Below are 19,782 nucleotides of genomic sequence, written 5' to 3' on the forward strand. Positions count from 1 at the left end.
GTAAGGAAGTGCATGTTGCAATGGGAGATGTCAGGGTGAGGGGTGAGGTAAGTGAGTGCATGTTACAATGGGAGATATCAGTATACTGGGTGAGGGGTGAGGTAAGGAAGTGCATGTTACAATGGGAGATGTCAGGATGCTGGGTGAGGGGTGAGGTAAGGGAGTGCATGCTACAATGGGAAATATCAGTATCCTGGGTGAGGGGAGAGGTAAGGAAGTGCATGTTGCAATGGGAGATGTCAGGGTGAGGGGTGAGGTAAGTGAGTGCATGTTACAATGGGAGTGCATGTTACAATGGGAAATATCAGTATGCTGGGTGAGGGGTGAGGTAAGGAAGTGCATGTTACAATGGAAGATGTCAGGATGCTGGGTGAGAGGTGAGGTAAGGGAGTGCATGTTACAATGGCAGATATCAGTATGCTGGGTGAGGGGTGAGGTAAGGAAGTGCATGTTACAATGGGAGATATCAGTATGCTGGGTGAGGGGTGAGGTAAGGGGGTGCATGTTACAATGGCAGATTTCAGTATGCTGGAAGCAGACTGAAGTGGTCGACATTCAAAACATTCAGACAATCCCATCCAAATCTGCAAAAGCTTCAGATACCATAACTGGTCAAGATGACCAGTTTGAGCCATGCAAAAAGCAGCTGACTTGATCCCATGTAAGTTGCAGAGTTAAGTAGGCTGACTGGTTAGGCATGCACTGCTGAGGGTTGATTCAGTCACCTTTATAGGATCTAGCTGTGGGGTTGACTGCCCATTCATTTGTAATTGCATACGCTGCTCATTTAAAACAATGAGTCTTGTGGCTGTACTGACTTTACTTTCTTTCTAGGACTTATTGGCTTTGCTTTCCTTCTAGGACAATCAAGACATTGCGTGCACAGTATCCGAAACTCTGATCTGTGAACTGGGAAATCCATTTAAACAGAATCAAAAGGTACTTGTCTTACTTTACTCAGATGAAGTGATTGGGATTAGAGCAGTTTTTATTACTTGCTATGATTAATCCATTTACAGACCTAATATGGGCAACTTTATGCTGCTAGGGAAAAAACTAAATCTGTATAAAAAATGAAAGTTGTGTATTTTCTGACACTTAAGCAATCAGATTTACCATTTTGTCAAAAACTGTAATGGAAACACTTTGATATGATAACAGTAATTTCCACAGCTGGGCATCTGATATGGCAGGATTGAGATTGTAGCGTAATTCCAGCCACCAGCATAGTTAACAGATTTGTGTAAGATAGCAGTGAAGGGTTTTGGAAGGTAAATCTATCTTATATGCTTGCATGAAAAAGGTGCACAATCTGCTGTTTTTGTATTCTTATGTTTTGATAAATGATTTTTCATATAGCACTGAGAAAAGGTTACAATGTGTAGGTCAGGAATATCTGAAGTGATAGTCATCATGACCTGGTCAGTAGATTGAGGTGCTTATTTGCTATGCCATAGAAACTGCTGCCCTTCAGACTAACTTTGATTCAGAGTTCATGCATTTATGCATTTGTGTGTCTTTGTGTGTGTGTGTGTGTGTGTGTGTGTGTGTGTGTGTGTGTGTGTGTGTGTGTGTGTACATCTCAACTCCATAGTACAAGAAATCTAAGCAAAGCCAAAAATAATTGGGGGGTGTCCAAAATCAAGGACAGATTTTAAATATTAATCTTACAAACACAGAAAATTAATAGAATAATCAAATTTGTATTTGCATGCTTTTTCTGAAGGATATGAAGTCTGAAACCCAAGTGTGAATCACTTTATATTGAAATAATTGAAGGGATACTGCTCAACTGTCCAGAATTTCTCAGAATGCCAAACATTATCTCTCATATTTTTTGGCCACTTCCTCATTAAATTTCTGTTTTGTAGCATATCATTGAGGGCTGAAGCCATTAAATAATGACAGGTAATTGAGTTTCAGACCTTGTATTTGTCAGAAAATGTATACTAATGCATACATTGTATCTTTATCAAATTTCTAAGTTTATAAGGGCAATATATACAATCTGTGATTGATATGAGGGCATTTGTCCCCATTATGTTTGGCCTTGTCCAAAATTCTTGCACTAAGGAGGTCTTATTGCACCAGGTATAGATAGAGAGGTAGTGCTCACTAGAATAACGTCATATTAGGATCAGTCTAAAGTCAAAGTCAAAGTCAAAGAAAACTTTGTTGTCATTCAGATTGTCCAACCTGTGCATCACTGAACGAAGTTGTGTTACTTCTTCTCAAAGTGGAGGCATTTTCGCATATAAACAATCTGTGTTACAACAGCTACTACAGACATGATACACATTACTGACTTAGACCGTTAATTAACTATAAATAAAAATTGCACAGAAAGGGGGAACCTTCTGCCATAATCATTATTGCGCATTTAGAATTGCTGTAATCATTATTGCAAATTTAGGATTGCTGTAATCATTATTGCGTGTTTAAGCATGATGTAATCATTATTGCATATTAGGATTGCTGTAATCATTATTGCACGTTTGGACTGCTGTAATCATTATTGCACATTTAGGATTGCTGCAATCATTATTGCGTGTTTAAGCTTGATGTAATCATTATTGCACATTAGGGTTGCTGTAATCATTATTGCACATTTAAGTTTGCTGTAATCATTACTGCACATTTAGGGTTGCTTTAATCATTACTGCACGTTTAGGGTTGCTGTAGTCTTTATTGCACATTAGGACTGTTGTAATCATTATTGCACATTTAGGATTGCTGTAATCATTATTGTACATTTAGGGTTGCTGTAATCATTATTGCACATTTAGCATTGCTGTAATCATTATTGCACATTTAGGGTTGCTGTAATCATTATTGCACATTTAGGGTTGCTGTAATCATTATTGCACATTTAGGATTGCTGTAATCATTATTGCACATTTAGGGTTGCTGTAATCATTATTGCACATTTAGGATTGCTGTAATCATTATTGTACATTTAGGGTTGCTGTAATAATTATTGTACATTTAGGATTGCTGTAATCATTATTGCACATTTAGGGTTGCTGTAATCATTATTGTACATTTAGGGTTGCTGTAGTCATTATTGTACATTTAGGGTTGCTGTAATCATTATTGCACATTTAGCATTGCTGTAATCATTATTGCACATTAGGGTTGCTGTAGTCATTATTGCACTTTTAGGATTGCTGTAATCATTATTGCAGATTTAGGATTGCATAAGAATATGAATTAAGAGAATCCCAGTATGATTATTTTACCAAAGTTATTGGAAAAAATATGTGATGCTACTGTTGGAAATTCCAACAATTTTACCTGCTTATTCTAATTCTGCCTGCTTATTACTAGTCTTCATTCTATAAAGTGTCTTAACTACTTGTCTAACTACTTGTCTTCCACTATAGCCTGTTTAGTCATCCCTGATAGTCAGCTCTGATACTAAGCCAAAGCTGTTCTGGAGAGAAATGAAAACTTTAACAGGAAGAACCTCTGACTCATCTTCAACATCATCATCCCCAAATAATGCTAGCATAACCATTGCTGAAGAATACAAATAATTCCTCTCCTCCTCAAATAGAGAAATAGCAGGCACATTTCACTGTCCTAACCTTAATACAGAAGATTACATCAAGATTACATCAACAACCCTGAGTACTTCCCATTCACATAATATGCTGGAACATTCAACTTTTGTGAATCTCAGTGAACTACTACAAAACCTAAATTCCTAATCAGCTAAATTCAGTACCCTTCATCTCCCTTTCCTAAGAAAATCAGCAGAATACATTGCCAAAGCTCTTCCCCATATGCTCTACCTCATCCTTATATCAGGGATTGTGCTCCCGGCCTTCAAACATTCTACTGTCACCCCCCCCCCCACCATGTATCACAGCCTACCCCAAAGACTGTAAAAACTAATGACCCATGTCTAAACAACATCTGGTGTAGTAGACATTAGGAACTAATTACATTAGGAGCTTTTGTTGATATGGCATGTGCCCTTTGAATTTGTGAACCATGAACTCTTATTGCACAAACTCAGAAGGTATAATTTCAGAGACAGCACTATCAGGTGATTTAAAAACTACTTTGCACCCAAGTTCTTTCAAGTTTTTCATAGTAAGCAATATTCAGGCCAAAGTACTGTTAATATAAGGGATTCCTCAAAGCTCTGTCCTAGGTCCATTTCTTGCTATTCATCAATGACTTAACAATACACCTACCTACACTCGAATGCACTTTATACACATATGACATTTTACTCCTAGAAGTTAGCAAGTCCAAAACTGAATTACAAGGGCAACTGCATTTTCTAAGTTGTGTCAGTGTCAGTTAAAAATAAACTTTTGATTAATAAAAAAAACATATATCGTGCTAAACTGTGACAGTGGTCAGATAACAATAAACAGGGCTAAGAAGTATGTAGTAGTACTCTTTGGGAAATCAACCATGCTGACTAATTACCATGTTGGTAATACAGCCATAAGAATCAACCCAGTGGTCGGGGAACCAGGCACACATGTAGACAGTAGCCTTACCTTTGACCACCATGTGGCTACAGTGTTGAGGAAATCCTTTTATGTTATGCAGCTTATAAGTAAGGCCATGGCATCTAGTTCCAAAAAGGCCATTATCCCATTGTACTCTGCCATTATCAGACCAGTCATAGAGTACAGTGCTCCCTTTGGTATGTACCTGACTATGCATATGCAGCAACTAGAATGACCTCAAAGGTTCCATACAAAAAGAATGCAAGTAGTAACAAACTTGCCTAATGAAGAGCATCTTAAAGCCCTTCCCATCTACTCAGTCTCCTATAGATTGCTGAGGGGTGATGTATGCCTGGCTTACAAGGCATCAGTAAACTCACACTTGTGAATTTCCTACATACTCATAAGTCAAGGAGTAGCAGAAATATATGGTCTAGGGACTTGAATTTTGTCTGTAACCTAAACAGAACATGCTGGAGAGATAGATATGTGTCCCAGAGAATGCAGACCATATGAAACAGGCTTCTCATCCATGTGAAGCCGAGTTCATCTATTACCCAGTTTAAGAACAACCTATACAAGTGGATGGAGAATAGGAAATACACACCAGGCCTGGCACCTATGTCCCTTATGGACAGAGGTAGCTTATAAACGCTTGGCCATCATTGTCCTATTTGGATGCAGGACATCATTATTTTTTGGGAAAACTTGGCTAGGCTTAGAATGACCCCCCCCAGGTCATTAGCCTAGTAACAGTCTATGAATCTATGAATACATTTAATCCAAAAAATATATATCAGGCTAAACTGTGCCAGTGGTCAGTTAACAATAAACTTATGATTAAAAAAAAAAACAAACTTATGCCATGCTATTTACTTCTTCCCAAAAAGTATCATTCCTGTCAATCTCTTGTTCAAGGACACACAATTTTATATTATACCTACTGTCTCCAAATATAAATGCTTAAGCATTCCACTGGAGCCTAGAACTGACAAAATAACATAACAAATAAAATTATGTCACGATTCAAAGAAACTTTGCTACAAGATCTCATACCTACTATCTCCAGCAGCTAGGACTGCTATAGCCAAAAGTGTCCTGCTTCCCAAACTTGAGTACTGCTTACCCTTTTTATCCTTACAGGTGTTTTATAACACCCAAAGAATCCACATTGCTGAAAATTAGATTTGCAGATTTGCATTATTAATAGATTCTTTTTAGCCTTCCGCTGTGAATTCATTAAGGGACTCCAATGGTTACTAGATAATGATAGGGCATCTTTCCTTTTCACTTGCCTTCTCTTCAGTGTTTTAAAACTAGGATACCACCTCTAAGAACATAACTCCCCTTCATGGAACAACCTTACCCCTTAAAACATAGCCAGGACAATGGCATTATAATGATCAGAATTAGATTTAAAATGACAGTAGATGAAAATATCCTTCCTGTACCTAAGACATGCCACTTGGAATCACTTCCCCATTAAAATCAGAATACTAACCATACTGAAAAAAATTACTATGCAGCCATCTTAACAATCAAATCAAATGTGTATACTTGAGAGGAAATTGTTAACTATCCACTGCTCACATGTTACAAATGGCTCTGTGCTAACAATGCATTTGGCTAGTGATTCACTCAGCAAGGAAGAAGGTCTTTGGTATGTACAGTACATATGTTTTACAAAATTCATACATTGGTCTTCTGCATTAGCTGTATGTCCTGTAACTGTGTAATACTCAGCTGTGTGGCCCACTGTAATGGTGTCATATGATTTTATGTTGATGGCATTATTCTCTGTTCGTGTATTTATTTTATTTTATTTATTATCCTTTGCTGATTTGGGTAGTCCGACTAGGTTAGTGGCCTCTTTAAAATGAAACTTTTATTGTATATGCTTCACAATTAAATGTATTGTAACTTTTCTGTGAGCTTGGGTGGTGCCTGAAAATGTTCACTACCCCAATTGACCTACCTGGTCAACAAACAGAAATTAAATAAACAGTAATTATGAGGAATGCTTATAAAAGGAGGAAAAAGGAAGGACTAGCTTTAAACTTCAATGCCTGGTCTTTTGTCCCAAAGCCACATTTCTGCTTTGGGAAGCTACCGTCCATTATCCCATCTCAAACCTCATACACGCTTACATTCTTGTACTCCCCAAAACAATGCTGTATACTGATTTCATTGTTTTGCCTGCATTTGTTGGTCCTTAATCTGTCTTAGCCACTTCTCCAACTATCATATCCGTTGTACACATCACTGGCCATCAGGAGTTACAGTGATTAGAAGGGGCCTTAATTTAGAACCCAAAGTAATGTCAGACATTGCAAAACCCATTTGTGTAGTGCTGAAGAAATGTCTAGAATCTGAACACACTTCTGTGGAAGAGCAAAACTTCTGCCATATGAAGTTACTGCACCTTGCAGGCTCCTGCCCTTCCGGTCTTCATCTGTGGACAGTTCAGCACTGGCTGCAGCTTTGACCTGCTGCTCAGACTTGATCCTCAGCTACTTAATCTTACCCTTCCTGGCCACTGAATGTGCATTTGCTGACAGAGTTCTGATCTGGGGCATCATAGTTTCTAAGTAAATCCCTGCACCAGTTGGCTGGCTTCTTTCAGTCACTGTTAAGTTCAAAGTAGTTTTTAGTTACGGTGACATAATGGGACAAACGTCTGCATAACCTCAAGTTAACTAGTCCCGAGGGGTCAATCCACTGCACTGCTTGTGCATATGAGTTCTGTGTGGCTACTTAAGCTGAAGCACCACATTCCCCCAATTTTATTATTTGTCTGGCTTGAGCAACTCAGTAACTTTGCTCTGATCTGGAGTGGCACGCTGTTTCCTGTTAGTCATTTTTTTTCTTTCATGATTACGAACATACCTACATGCTTTAACACCACTGTGTACTAGCTGTCTGCTTCTAAGCTGTGAATTGCACTGTCTCATCCTTTCTAGCATGTTTTATTTTGAGGGAATCCAGATTGTACAACCTACAGCAGCTGTGCCTCTTAGTGCAAGAAATCTGGACAAAGCTGTACACAATGGGGGGACAAATACCCTAAAATAGGGACAGATTTTAAATATTACCGTTGTAAATGTAGAAAGCTGCTAGAATAACAGGTATGTTGGCATGCATTTTTTGAAGGATATAAATTTGCCGGAAAACCACATATTTTACTTGGAATCGACCAAAACTGTGAGGCAAAAATCTGAACAGTTGAGAGGTATGGTGCCTGACTGTGGCCTGTTAAGGGGTCAGGATCTCTGCCTTTGTTACTTTCAGCAGTCTGCAAAATGTATTCCCCTGACCTGTACCTTGTTTATAGTAGTCTCCACCCTTCCTTGCAAGGACTCTCCTTCATGCCAACCCCTTCAACAGTGGCTGTACACAAGATTACCTTGGATCACCCTTTGGTCTGATTCAGCCACAATACCCTTCTAAACCACAGTTTCAAAAACAGAAGAAATGTCCTTATTCTGGTCTGAGTTTTATTCATTTTTTTTCTTTCCTTTAGCTGCTGTATTGAATACCAAACTCAGGTCTCATGGCATGAAAAGACGAATGGATGCTGCTACAGCAGATATTATCACCATAATTACTATTGCACGTTTCCTAGATGTGAATAGAAAGAGATTGAGCATCTGCCTTCCAACATTTTACATTTTTATTCCTCCCTACCCTCACTGCCTGTTTTATTTATTTGCTTTGTAACGTTGTGGCACTTGGTGTTCCACAGTTCAGTAGGTGATCAAGTGGTTTGCCAAAGCAAACAATGCTCTGCAGAAAACCAGCATTCAGTAGACAGCAATGTCTTTGATACTGCATTTTACACTTTTCTGGTCATTTACTGACATCAACCAAAATTAGTACCACATGAAACATGAAGGTAGTCCTTTGGTTTCTTGTTCTTTGTGTTATTTCTCCATTGATGTTCTTCATGTTTCACTGTTGCAGTCATCACACTTGGGTTGTCTGCCTGCAGGTAGCCCTCAGAGGGCCCAAATACCAAAGACTTAGTATTTCTGTGTCAGATGCTGTCACTTCTTCCATGACGTAAGGTCATCAGGGGTATAAAAACAGGTAGCAGACACCATTACATCAGTCTTTCTTGCCAAGGAGGAGCCGGAAGCAGAAGCAGTTCGCAAGTGCCGGTCGGCCGCTACCTGAATTTTTTGTTTTCAAGTTGAATAATCCTGTAGTCTTCTAAAGCTAAGTACTCCATTGGGGATCCTTTTTTCTTGCTCTAACTGATGTCAGAAAAAGTTAACAATTGTCTTGCCTGTGGAAAGCAAACACCTCACAGAGATTTTCATTCTTACTGTATCACCTGTTTAGGCCCAGGCCATGACGTCCCTCGCTGCCGGTTTTGTGTATTGTTTAACGCCCGAACTATTCATCGATGGGCTATCTTTGTCGCTAAATTCTTTCGCTCTCGATCTCCGTATTCTGAAATGGCTTCGGTAAGCTATCCGACTACTGATCTTCTGAAAAAACATAAGGATAAAGACAGAGACAGACTGCATAGGTCCAAAACTGCCACCAACGCTTCCATTAAGCTAGTCACCAGCCTGCCGGTACTTAGTGAGGCACCTTTGCAGCCCCTGATGCCTGCTTCTATGAATTCGCATGCCTTTGCTGAGACCCATTCAGAGTCCGGTATGCCGCAAGATGCTTCTTTGACTATGGAACCAGCAGATGTTTATAGCTTACCTTAGATGGGTCCAGAGCTGCTGTGCAGGCACCAGCTTCTGAGGGAGTTTTTCATCCTACTGATATTCAAATCAAACTGATGACTTCATTTTTTACCAAATCTACCGAGTTTCTTAGGCCCAGAGTACGCACTACACCTAGAAAACCAACGACCAAAGTGCATGCTCAGGCACCCATGCCACAAACACAAATGCTTAGAATGGCTGAAGACCTTATTACACTGATTAGGGGAAGCCAGCCTCCCCTGCGAAGAGACAAAGAACCCAGCCCCTTTTAGGTTCTACAGACCAAGAGTCCGATTACTCTGTCCTCTCTGATTATGAAGACAGGCCCTTATCTGCCCTTGAGGATTCAGATGAAGAGGAATCCATACCCTCTGCCTCCCCTCCAGAGGATTTCTCTTTTGGTGAAACCTTGCATACTTTTACGAGAACATTTCCATTGGGAATGCCAAGACTATTCACAATCCAAAAAGAGACTCAGAGAATTTTTAGAATTGCCTCAGCACAGACCTTTAGCTATACCCCCTCTCCTGGATGTTGTGGATGATGTTTTCATGCAATCCAGTCTTACTCCAGACACTTTACCTCTGGCCCCTAGGAAATAAGACAGGTACTACAGAGTTCCTGATTCTCACAGGTTTCTTTTCAAGAATCCTACTGCTGACCCAGAGATCATTTCCCAGGGACCTAAAGGTATTAAGGCTACTACAGCCAAAAATCCTACCCCTTCGGACAGGGATTCCAGAGCTTGCTATCAGGGCATTGAATTGCCAATTCCACATGCTGAAATACCAGCAACATATTATGGAACTTATTAAACACAAAATGGTAACCTTTCCAGACTGTGCAGAAAATAAAGAATTACAGGAGCTTATGCACTCTGCAAACCAAGTTAGTAAGCATACTTTTCAGTATGGCTTTGATGCACTAGAAGCATTTTGCAGGGCAGCAATCACTGGCTCTGTACTGTGAAGATATGCTTGGCTGAAGGAGCAGACCTTTCCAGATCATGTCAAATCTAAATTACTAGACGCGCCTTTGAATAAGGACTGATGTTCTTCATGTTTCACTGTTGCAGTCATCACACTTGGGTTATCTGCCTGCAGGTAGCCCTCAGTTGGCCCAAATACCAGAGTCTTGGGATTTCTGCATCGGATGCTGTCACCTCTTCCATGACGTCAGGGCATCAGGGGTATAAAACATGCAGCCGACGCCATTACATCATCTTTTCTTGCCGTGCCGGAGCCCGAGGCAGAAGCAGTTCACAAGTGCCGGTAGGCCGCTACCTGAAATTTTCGTTGTTCGAGTTTCAAACCTGAAGTCTTCTAAAGCTATGTACCCCATTGAGGATCCTTTTTTCTTGCTCTAACCGATGTCAGAAAAAGTTAATAATTGTCTTCCCTGTGGAAAGCAAATACCTCACAGAGATTTCCATTCTTACTGCGTCATCTGTTTAGGCCCAGACCACGACGTTCCTCGCTGTCGGTTTTGTGCCTTGTTTAACACCCAAACTACTCATCATCTGGCTATCTTTGTCGCTTAATTCTTTTGCTCCAATTCTCCGTATTCCAAAATGGCTTCATTAAGCCATCTGACTACCGATCTTCCAAAAAAATGCAAGGATAAAAACAGAGACGGACCGCATAGGTCCAAAACTGCTGACGACGTTTCCGTTAAGCTAGTTGCCAGCCCGCTGGTACTCAGTGAGGCACTTTCCCAGCCCCTGATACCTGCTTCTACAGATTCGCAGGCCTTTGCTGAGAGCCATTCGAAGTCTGGCATGCCGCGAGATGCTTCTTCAACTATGGAACCTGTGTATGTCTCTACCTTGGATGGGTCCGGAGCCACTGTGCAGACACCGGCTTCTGAGGGTGTAGTCCAACCTTCTGATGTTCGTATTAAACCGTCTACTTCATTTCTGAGTAAAACTACCGAGTTTCTCAGGCCCAGAGTTTGCACTTCGCCTAGAAAACTGACGACCAAAACACATGCTCAAGCACCCATGCCACAGAAACAAATGCTTAGAATGGCTGAAGACCTTATAACTTTAATTAGGGCAAGCCAGCCTTCCCCCTCTAAAAGAAAAAGGATTGATTTTCCTTCTGATTCTACAGACCACGAGTCCAATGAGTTGGATCCCTCTGATTCCAGGACATTCCCTTATCTTCTTATGAGGATTCAGATGCAGAGGACTCCATTCCCTCTGCCTCCCCTCCAGAGGACTTTTCTTTTGGTGAAACCTTGCATACCTTAAGAGAGCTTTTCTGCTGGGAATGCCAGGACTACCCACAGTCCAAAAAGAGACTCAGAGAATTTTTAGACTTGCCTCAGCACAGGCCTCTAGCTATTCTACCTGTCCCGGATATTGTAGATGATGTCTTCATGGAATCCAGTCTTACTCCTGATACTTTACCTCCAGCTCCTAGAAAGCCTGATAGATACTACAGGGTACCTGACTCACACAAATTTTTCTTTAAGAATCCCACTGCAGATCCAGAGACCATTTCACAGGGACCTAAAGGTATTAAGGCTACTACAGCCAAAAAAACTACCCCTTCGGACAGGGATTCTAGAGCTTTAGACAGATGGGGTAAAAAGGTATATACCTCTGCAACTCTTGCTATAAGCGCTTTAAATTGCCAGTTTCACATGTTGATGTATCAGCAGCATATTATGGAACTAATTAAACAGAAAATGTTGTTGCTTCCAGATTGTGCAGAAAATAAAGATTTACTAAAGTTAATGCATTCTGCAAACCAAGTTGGTAAACATGATAGTTTGCAGTGTGGTTTTGATGCCTTAGAAGCATCTTGCAGGGCTGCTGTCACTGGGTCTGTACTAAAAAGGCATGCTTGGCTGAAGGAACAAATCTTGCCAGACCATATCAAAGCAAAATTGTTAGACGCTCCATTACACCAGGAACGTTTGTTTGGCACAAAAGCAGAAGAAGTTCATAAAAAGATGGAAGAAAAAGCTAAATCTATGCAAACTGTTAAAGATTTCTTACAGGTACAGCCACCTAGATTCAATAGGCATTGGCCCTCAAAAAACTGGTCCTTTCCAATCCCTCCCAGGCCTTCTCAGTCCAAACCCAGGGGCAACAGACCACCAAGACTACAGTCTCAGTGTATGCAGAGATCTAAGCAATGGAGTGCTCCCACCTCAAAAACGGGGAGTGGTAAGCCACCCCCTTATGGAAAAAGTTCACAATGAGTTGTCTATCATCCTTCCCAGCCATGCCCAAGTACTTGCACCCCTAGGAGGAAAACTCGCACTGCATGCAAAAAACTGGATGGCCATTACCCAGGACCGATGGGTCCTAAACATTGTATCCCAGGGATACAGATTCTGCTTCCACTCACTGCCAACCACAAGTGGGTTGCCAAGTCTTCCTCCAAACCAGTGGGCAGAGGCTCAAAAGCAAGTACTTTCTCTTCTCAGTATAAGGGCTATTCAACCTGTTCCAGTAGAGAAAAGGGGACAGGGTTTCTACTCCAGACTGTTCCTGGTGCCCAGAAAGGAGAGCTCATGGTACTCTATCCTGGATATGTCCATTCTCAACACCTTCCTGGTGGTCCCAAAATTCAAAATACTTATACTACAACAGCTGCTTCCTATGCTAGACAAGGACTCCTGGCTTGTCACCCTAGACTTAAAAGAAGTTAATCTGCACATCCCCATAAGGGAATCTTGCAGGAAATATCTACGTTTCGGGGCAGGCGCTGTGCACTATCAATTCTCTGCACTTTCCTGTGGCTTATCTACTGTGCCCAAGGTATTCACAAAGTGCCTGGCTCCAGCCATTGCATACTGCAGGCAGAGAAATATTCAAATTTACCCATACTTGGACAATTGCCTGATTCAGCACCTGGCATTTGTAAAGAGACTTCTAACCTCTCTGGGGTACACCATTAATGAAAAGAAATCACATCTGGTGCCCAGCCAAAATATTGTATTCCTGGGAGCAAGCTTGAACACAACTTCCCAGATGGCATTCCTCACTCCAGAAAAGCAGGTTCATTTGACAAACTACTTCAAGCTTATGGCCACCAAAACCCAGCTATCTGCAAGAAAAAATACTGCAAGCCCTAGGGTTCATAGTCTCATGCATTCTACTAATTCCATATGCAAGACTGCATATGTGGAAACTTCAGTGGTGCTTGTAAAGTCTCTGGTGTCAACATTCTCAGGACTTGGAAAGCACTGATTCCTATCATTCCTTGTCTAAGAGCGAGTTCCATTGGTGGGCAGAGGCTTGCTACCACAACAAGGGACTTCCTTTCACTCAACCCCTAGCCGCCCAAACCCTGACAACAGACGTATCAGACTATGCATGGTGGGGATCACATGGCAGGCAAATGCATTCCAGGCAAATGGAGCCCAGGACAAATTCACCTGCATATCAATCATAAAGAAATGTTAGCTGTACAGAATGCTCTGACAGCCTTCAAATACCATATCCTTCCAGGACAACTCTTGATAAAGACAGACAACACCAGAGTTATTTGGTACATAAACAAGCAGGAGGGAACCCATTCCTACCCACTCTGCAAGTTAGCCATGGCCCTGTGGAACACAGCCTTGAGCAACCAAGTGCACCTGCAAGCTTAATTCCTGCCAGGCAAACAAAATTCACTGGTAGATGACTTAAGGAGAAATCTACTGGACCCACACGAGTGGAAACTGGAACCCAGCTCATTCAAACTTCTAATCAACAGGTGGGGACACCAGAGGTGGACCTCTTTGCCTCCCCCCAAAACCATCAAGCAAATTTTGCACCAGAAATCCTCACAGCCAAGCATGGCAAGTGGATGCCCTACCCTTTACGTGGGAAGACCTCTCAATTTATGCCTTTACCCCTGTGCCCCTCCTCGCAAAAGTACGACTCAAGATCAAGCAGGACAGACCAAGGACTATCCTTATTGCACCAGACTGGTCACACCAGCACTGGTTCACTCCTATGCAGTCTGACAGCAGTGCCACCCTGGCACCTACACCCAGACCCCCTCCCTGCTATCCCAGAAGGAGGGACAGATTTTGCATCCTCAGCTGAAAACACTGAACCTTGCAGCCTGGCTTATTCCCCGAACACACCACCAGCAACCCTCAGCAACAGTGGCACTGACAAAAAGGCAAGAGTCAAAGCTGGACGTGGCAGAGTTAAGATGTTAAGATTTGCACTGGGTGTGACGAGGTTGGACAGGATTAGGAATAAGAAATCTGACGATCATTAGTGGCCCGGAGTTCCGCTGTTGCGACCCCTAACCGGGAAAAGACGAAAGACAACAACAACATATTAGAGGGTCAGCCCAGGTTGGAAGGTTTGGAGACAAAGCCAGAGAGGCAAGATTACGTTGGTTTGGATATGTGCTGAGGAGGGATGCGGAGTATATTGGGAGGAGGATGTTAAGGATGAAGCTACCAGGCAGCAGGAATAGAGGAAGGCCTAAGATAAGGTTTATGGATGTGGTGAGAGAGGACATGCAGGTGGTTGTTGTGACAGAGCAAGATGCAGAGGACAGGAAGAAATGGAAACAGATGATCCGCTATTGCGACCCCTAATGGGAGCAGCCGAAAGAAGAAGAAGCTACAGCAGAGTTAAAATTCCTCTCTTGGAAAACATCCTTACTTCTAGCCATCACTTCAGCCAGAAGAGTGTCTGAGCTACAGGCACTAATGGCTGTGGAACCCTTCATTATTTTCCATGCTGACAGGGTCTCCCTCAGAACTAACCCATCCTTTATGCCCAAGGTGGTATGCAGTGTGGCTTTAAACCAACCCATCCATTTACCAACCTTTTTCCCTAATCCTTAGAATAAAGGGGAGATGATCCTGCACTCCCTGGACGTGCACAGACAGCTCAGGTTCTACTTTGACAGGACTAAGCCTTTCGGAAAGTCTGACCAGCTGCTAGTCAGCCTTGCTACAGGGGCAGAGGGCAAGGCCATTTCAAAGCAAACCATTTCCAAATGGATAGCACACTGCATCCATTTCTGCTACAAACACCATGGTAAACCGACCCCACAGGGGATCAGAACTCAATCCACTAGAGCTACCTCAACTTCTACAGCATTTCTTAGGGGAGTCCCTATCAGAGACATCCTGGAAGCTGCAACCTGGAGTTCCATACACACCTTCACCAAGCATTACCATTTACCTGTCTTTTCTAAATCCAGAGCTGGATTTGCCACAGCAGTCTTGCAAGGCCTGCTAGCCAGCCCTAATACTTCTTGACTGCCTCCTCCCTTACTCAGCTTTGGGTATCAACCCAAGTGTGATGAGTGCAACAGTGAAACATGAAGAACATAGTACAGTTGTGTACACTTACATAAATGTAGTTGTTCGAGTGTATTCACTGTTGCAGTCCTGGTTACCTTCCCTCCAGCCCCCTGACTTTTCTAGACTTTCTACCTATCCACTTTTTGGCCATATCTTATGGCTATGGTATTTACTTTTTATTGGAGGTGTTCCACACCATGTAATTGCTTCCTGTTTTGGGTGCTCCTGACATCTGGGGCAAGAAAAACTGATGTAATGGCATTGGCTGCATATTTTATACCCCTGACGCCCTGACATCATGGAAGAGGCGACAGCATCCGACCAGAAATCTCAAGACTCTGGTATTCGGGCCGACTGAGGGCTACTTGCAGGCAGATAACCTAAGTGTGATGACTGAAACAGTGAATCCGTTTGAACATCTACATTTATGGTAAGTTTACACAACTGTACTTTTGTTTGACACCAAAGCAGAAGATGTTCTTAAAAAGATGGAAGAAAAGGCTAAATCTAAGCAAACTGTTAAAGAAGTCCTACAAGTGCAACCACCTAGATTTGGTAAGCATTGCCCTTCAAAACACTGGTCCTTTCCAGCCCCCTCCAGGCCTTCCCAAACAAGACCTAGGGGCAACAGACCACCCAGACTACAGTCTCAAGGTATGCAGAGATCTAAGCAATGGAGTTCCCCCACCCCTAAAGCAGGGAGTGGTAAGCCGCCTCCTTATGGAAAAAGCCTGCAATGACTTCTCAATTCTATTTCACAGCTCTGCCCAATTGCTTGTGCCCCTAGGAGGAAAACTTGCCCTTCATGCAAAAAACTGGTTGTCCATCACTCAGGACCGATGGGTCCTCAACGTTGTATCCCAGGGGTACACATTTTATTTCCATTCACTGCCAACCCCAAGTGGGTTTCCAGACCTTTCTCCAAACCAGTGGTCAGAGGCTCAAAACCAAGTACTTTCCCTGCTCAATATCACAGCTATTCAGCCTGTTCCAGTAGAACAGAGGGGTCAAGGATTCTACTCCAGACTATTCATGGTACCCAGGAAAGAGGGCTGTTGGCACCCAATCCTGGATCTTTCAATTCTCAACACCTTCCTGGTGCTACCAAAATTCAAGATACTTACCCTGCAACAGCTTCTCCCCATGTTAGCCAAGGATAGTCACCCTAGACTTAAAAGAAGCCTATCTGCACATCCCAATAAGGGAGTCATGCAGGAAATATCTATGTTTCAGGGCAGGGTCTATGCATTATCAGTTCTCTGCACTTCCCTTTGGCTTATCTACTGCACCCAGGGTATCACAAAATGCCTGGCTCCAGCCATTGCATACTGCAGGCAGAGAAATATCCAAATTTACCCCTACTTGGACGACTGCCTGATTCAGGCGGACAGTCAGGAATTGCTGCTTCAGCGCCTGGCATTTGTAAAAAGCCTTCTCACTTCATTGGGGTACACCATCAATGAAATGAAATCACAACTGGTACCCAGCCAAAATATTGTATTCCTGGGAGCAAGCTTGGATACAACTTTCCAGATGGCATTCCTCACTTCAGAAAAACAGATTACTTCAAACAAATGGCCACCAGAACCCAGCTATCTGCAAACAAAATACTGCAAGCCCTAGGGTTCATGGCCTTGTGTGTTCTGCTAATTCCTTATACAAGACTGCATATGAGGAAACCTTAGTGGTACTTAAAAAGTCTTTGGTGCCAACATTCTCAGGACCTGGAAACAGTCATTCCTATCATACCTTGTCTAAGGACAGAGTTCGTCTAGTGGGCAGAAGCATGCAACCACAACAAGGGATTACATTTTACTCAACCCCACGCCACCCAGACCCTGACCACAGATGCATCAGACTATGCATAGGGGGGGTCACATAGCTGGCAAATGTATTCAAGGCCACTGGAGCCCAAGGCAAATTCATCTGCACATCAACCAAAAAGTGATGCTAGCTGTACAGAATGCCCCTCATCTACAAGCTCAATTCCTGCCAGGCAAACAAAATTCACTGGTAGACTTAAGCAGAAATCTCCTAGACCCACACAAGTGGAAATTGGAGTCCAGCACCTTCAACCTTCTGATCCAGAAATGGGGGACCCCAGAGGTGGATCTCTTTGCCTCCCCCAACAACCACCAGTTAAGCAAATTCTGCACCAGGAACCCTCAGAGCAGGGCCTGGAAGGTGGATGCCCTATCCTTTCAATGGGAAAACCTCTCAATCTGTGCCTTTCCCCCTCTACCCCTTCTTTCAAGAGTATTACTCAAGATAAAAAAGACAGGCCAAGGACAATTCTGATTGCCCTGGACTGGCCATTCCAGCACTGTTACCTGCTCCTGCACAGCCTGACAACAGTGCCACCCTGGCACCTACACCAGACCCCAACTCTGCTTTCTCAGCAGGAGGGACACATTTTGCATCCACAATTGCAAACCCTAAATATTGCAGCCTGGCTTATTCCTTAAATTCTCCACCAGCAACCTTAAGCAAACAGGTGCTGGACGTCATCCTTGAAGCCAGAAGGCCCAGTACTAGGAAATCTTATGCTGAAAAGTGGAAAGGTATTGTTCTTGGATTCAGTCTAAAGGTAAGGACACAGCACTGCCCTCCTTACCTCTTATCCTGGATTACCTAGCAGAACTACTCCACAGAGGCCTATCTTTCTCCTCCTTTAAGATCCATGCCTCTGCCATTTTGGCTCATTACAATACTGAGCCACCTCTATTCTCTCACCCTCTCATCAAACAGGAGAGGAGCAAACAACTTAAGGCCACCAAGGAGAGCACCCGCCCCTGCTTGGGACCTTAACTTTGTACTGGAAAAGTTCACGCTTCCCCCTTTTGAACCTGCTACTTCAGCAGAGTTAAAATGCTTCTCTTGGAAAACAGCCTTGCTTCTAGCCAACACTTCAGCTAGAAGAGTGTCTGAGTCACAAGCACTGATGGCTGTGGAACCCTTCATTATTTTCCATGCTGACAGGGTTTCCCTCAGGGCCAACCCTTCCTTTATGCCTAAAGTGGTGTCCAGTGTGTCTCTCAACCAATCCATCCATTTGCCAACCTTCTTCCCTAATCCTCAAAATAAAGGAGAAGGGATCCTGCACTCTTTGGATGTGCACAGACAGCTCAGGTTCTACCTTGGTAAGACTAAGCCTTTCAGAAAATCTAACCAACTCCTAGTCAGCTTTGCAACAGGGGCAGAAGGTAAGGCCATTTCAAGTATTTCCAAATGGATAGCACACTGCATCCATTTTTGCTACAAGCACCATGGAAAACCAACCCCTCAGGGGGTCAGAACACATTCCACTAGGGCTACATCTACCTCTGCAGCATTTCTCAGGGGAGTCCCTACCAGGGACATACTGGAAGCTGCTACCTGGAGTTCTGTACACACCTTAGCAAGCATTACCACTTGCCTATCTTTTCCAAATCCAGGGTAGGATTTGCTACAGCAGTCTTGCAAGGCCTACTAGCCACCTCTAACTCTTCTTGACTGCCTCCACCCTTCCTCAGCTTTGGGAATCAACCCAGGTGTGATGACTGCAACAGTGAAAAACGAAGTACTTAGTACAGTTGTGAAAACTTATCATAAATGTAGATGTTTGAGTGTATTCACTGTTGCAGTCCTGGTTTCCCACCCTCCAGCCCCTTGTCTCTCTCTCCTCTCTGTTTATTACTCACACTTTACAGGGCTATTGGTATTTACTTTTTACTGGTGGTGTTTTCCCACCATAACTTAGCTCCCTATTTCGGGGGCTCCTGACATTTGGGGCAAGAAAAACTAATGTAATGGCATCGGCTTCCTGTTTTTATACCCCTGACGACCTGACGTCAGTCCTGGAGTGACAGCAACCGACGCAGAAATACTAAGCCTCTGGTATTCAGGCCGACCGAGGGCTAGCTGCAGGCAGATAACCCAAGTGTAATGACTGCAACAGTGAATGCACTCGAACATCAATATTTATGGTAAGTGTACACATCTGTACTTTTCTTATTAGAAGTCTCTCTTAAAAGCACTAAAATAAAGTTGAAGGTGACAAAGTTTTTTTTCTGCAAGTTTTAAAAGCAGTTTTCTAACTGTGAGCAAAAAGTAAATGCTGACCTGCCAGTGAATTGTTAGCTTGCATCTGTTACTAGTTCATTTACTTTCCTTTCCGTAGATGCTCAAGAGTTATTAAATTAAAAACTGCAGTTTACAGGATAGAATTTCATATTTGGTAGATCAATACTTTGTGTAACAGATGTGATGTTTTTAAATGCATAGGATTTGTTCACACTTCCAGTATGTCAGCACAAGTGGTAACCAATTTCTTTTCC

General features: G+C 42.7%; 1 protein-coding gene across 2 annotated transcripts in view; it reads left to right on the forward strand.

Moving 5' to 3' along the window:
- Nucleotides 1-19,782, forward strand: part of ITGA3 (integrin subunit alpha 3) — a 1,049,629-nt gene that overhangs the window by 798,754 nt on the left and 231,093 nt on the right. For both annotated transcript variants that reach the window (XM_044055141.1, XM_044055142.1), the window contains exon 16: nucleotides 862-939. In XM_044055141.1, coding sequence (XP_043911076.1) covers nucleotides 862-939 — 78 coding nt within the window. The remainder of the gene's footprint in view (nucleotides 1-861; nucleotides 940-19,782) is intronic.

Source organism: Protopterus annectens, chromosome 13.part0, assembly GCF_019279795.1.
Source record: "Protopterus annectens isolate FY-2018-M chromosome 13.part0, PAN1.0, whole genome shotgun sequence".
NCBI classification, from domain to species: Eukaryota; Metazoa; Chordata; order Ceratodontiformes; family Protopteridae; genus Protopterus; species Protopterus annectens.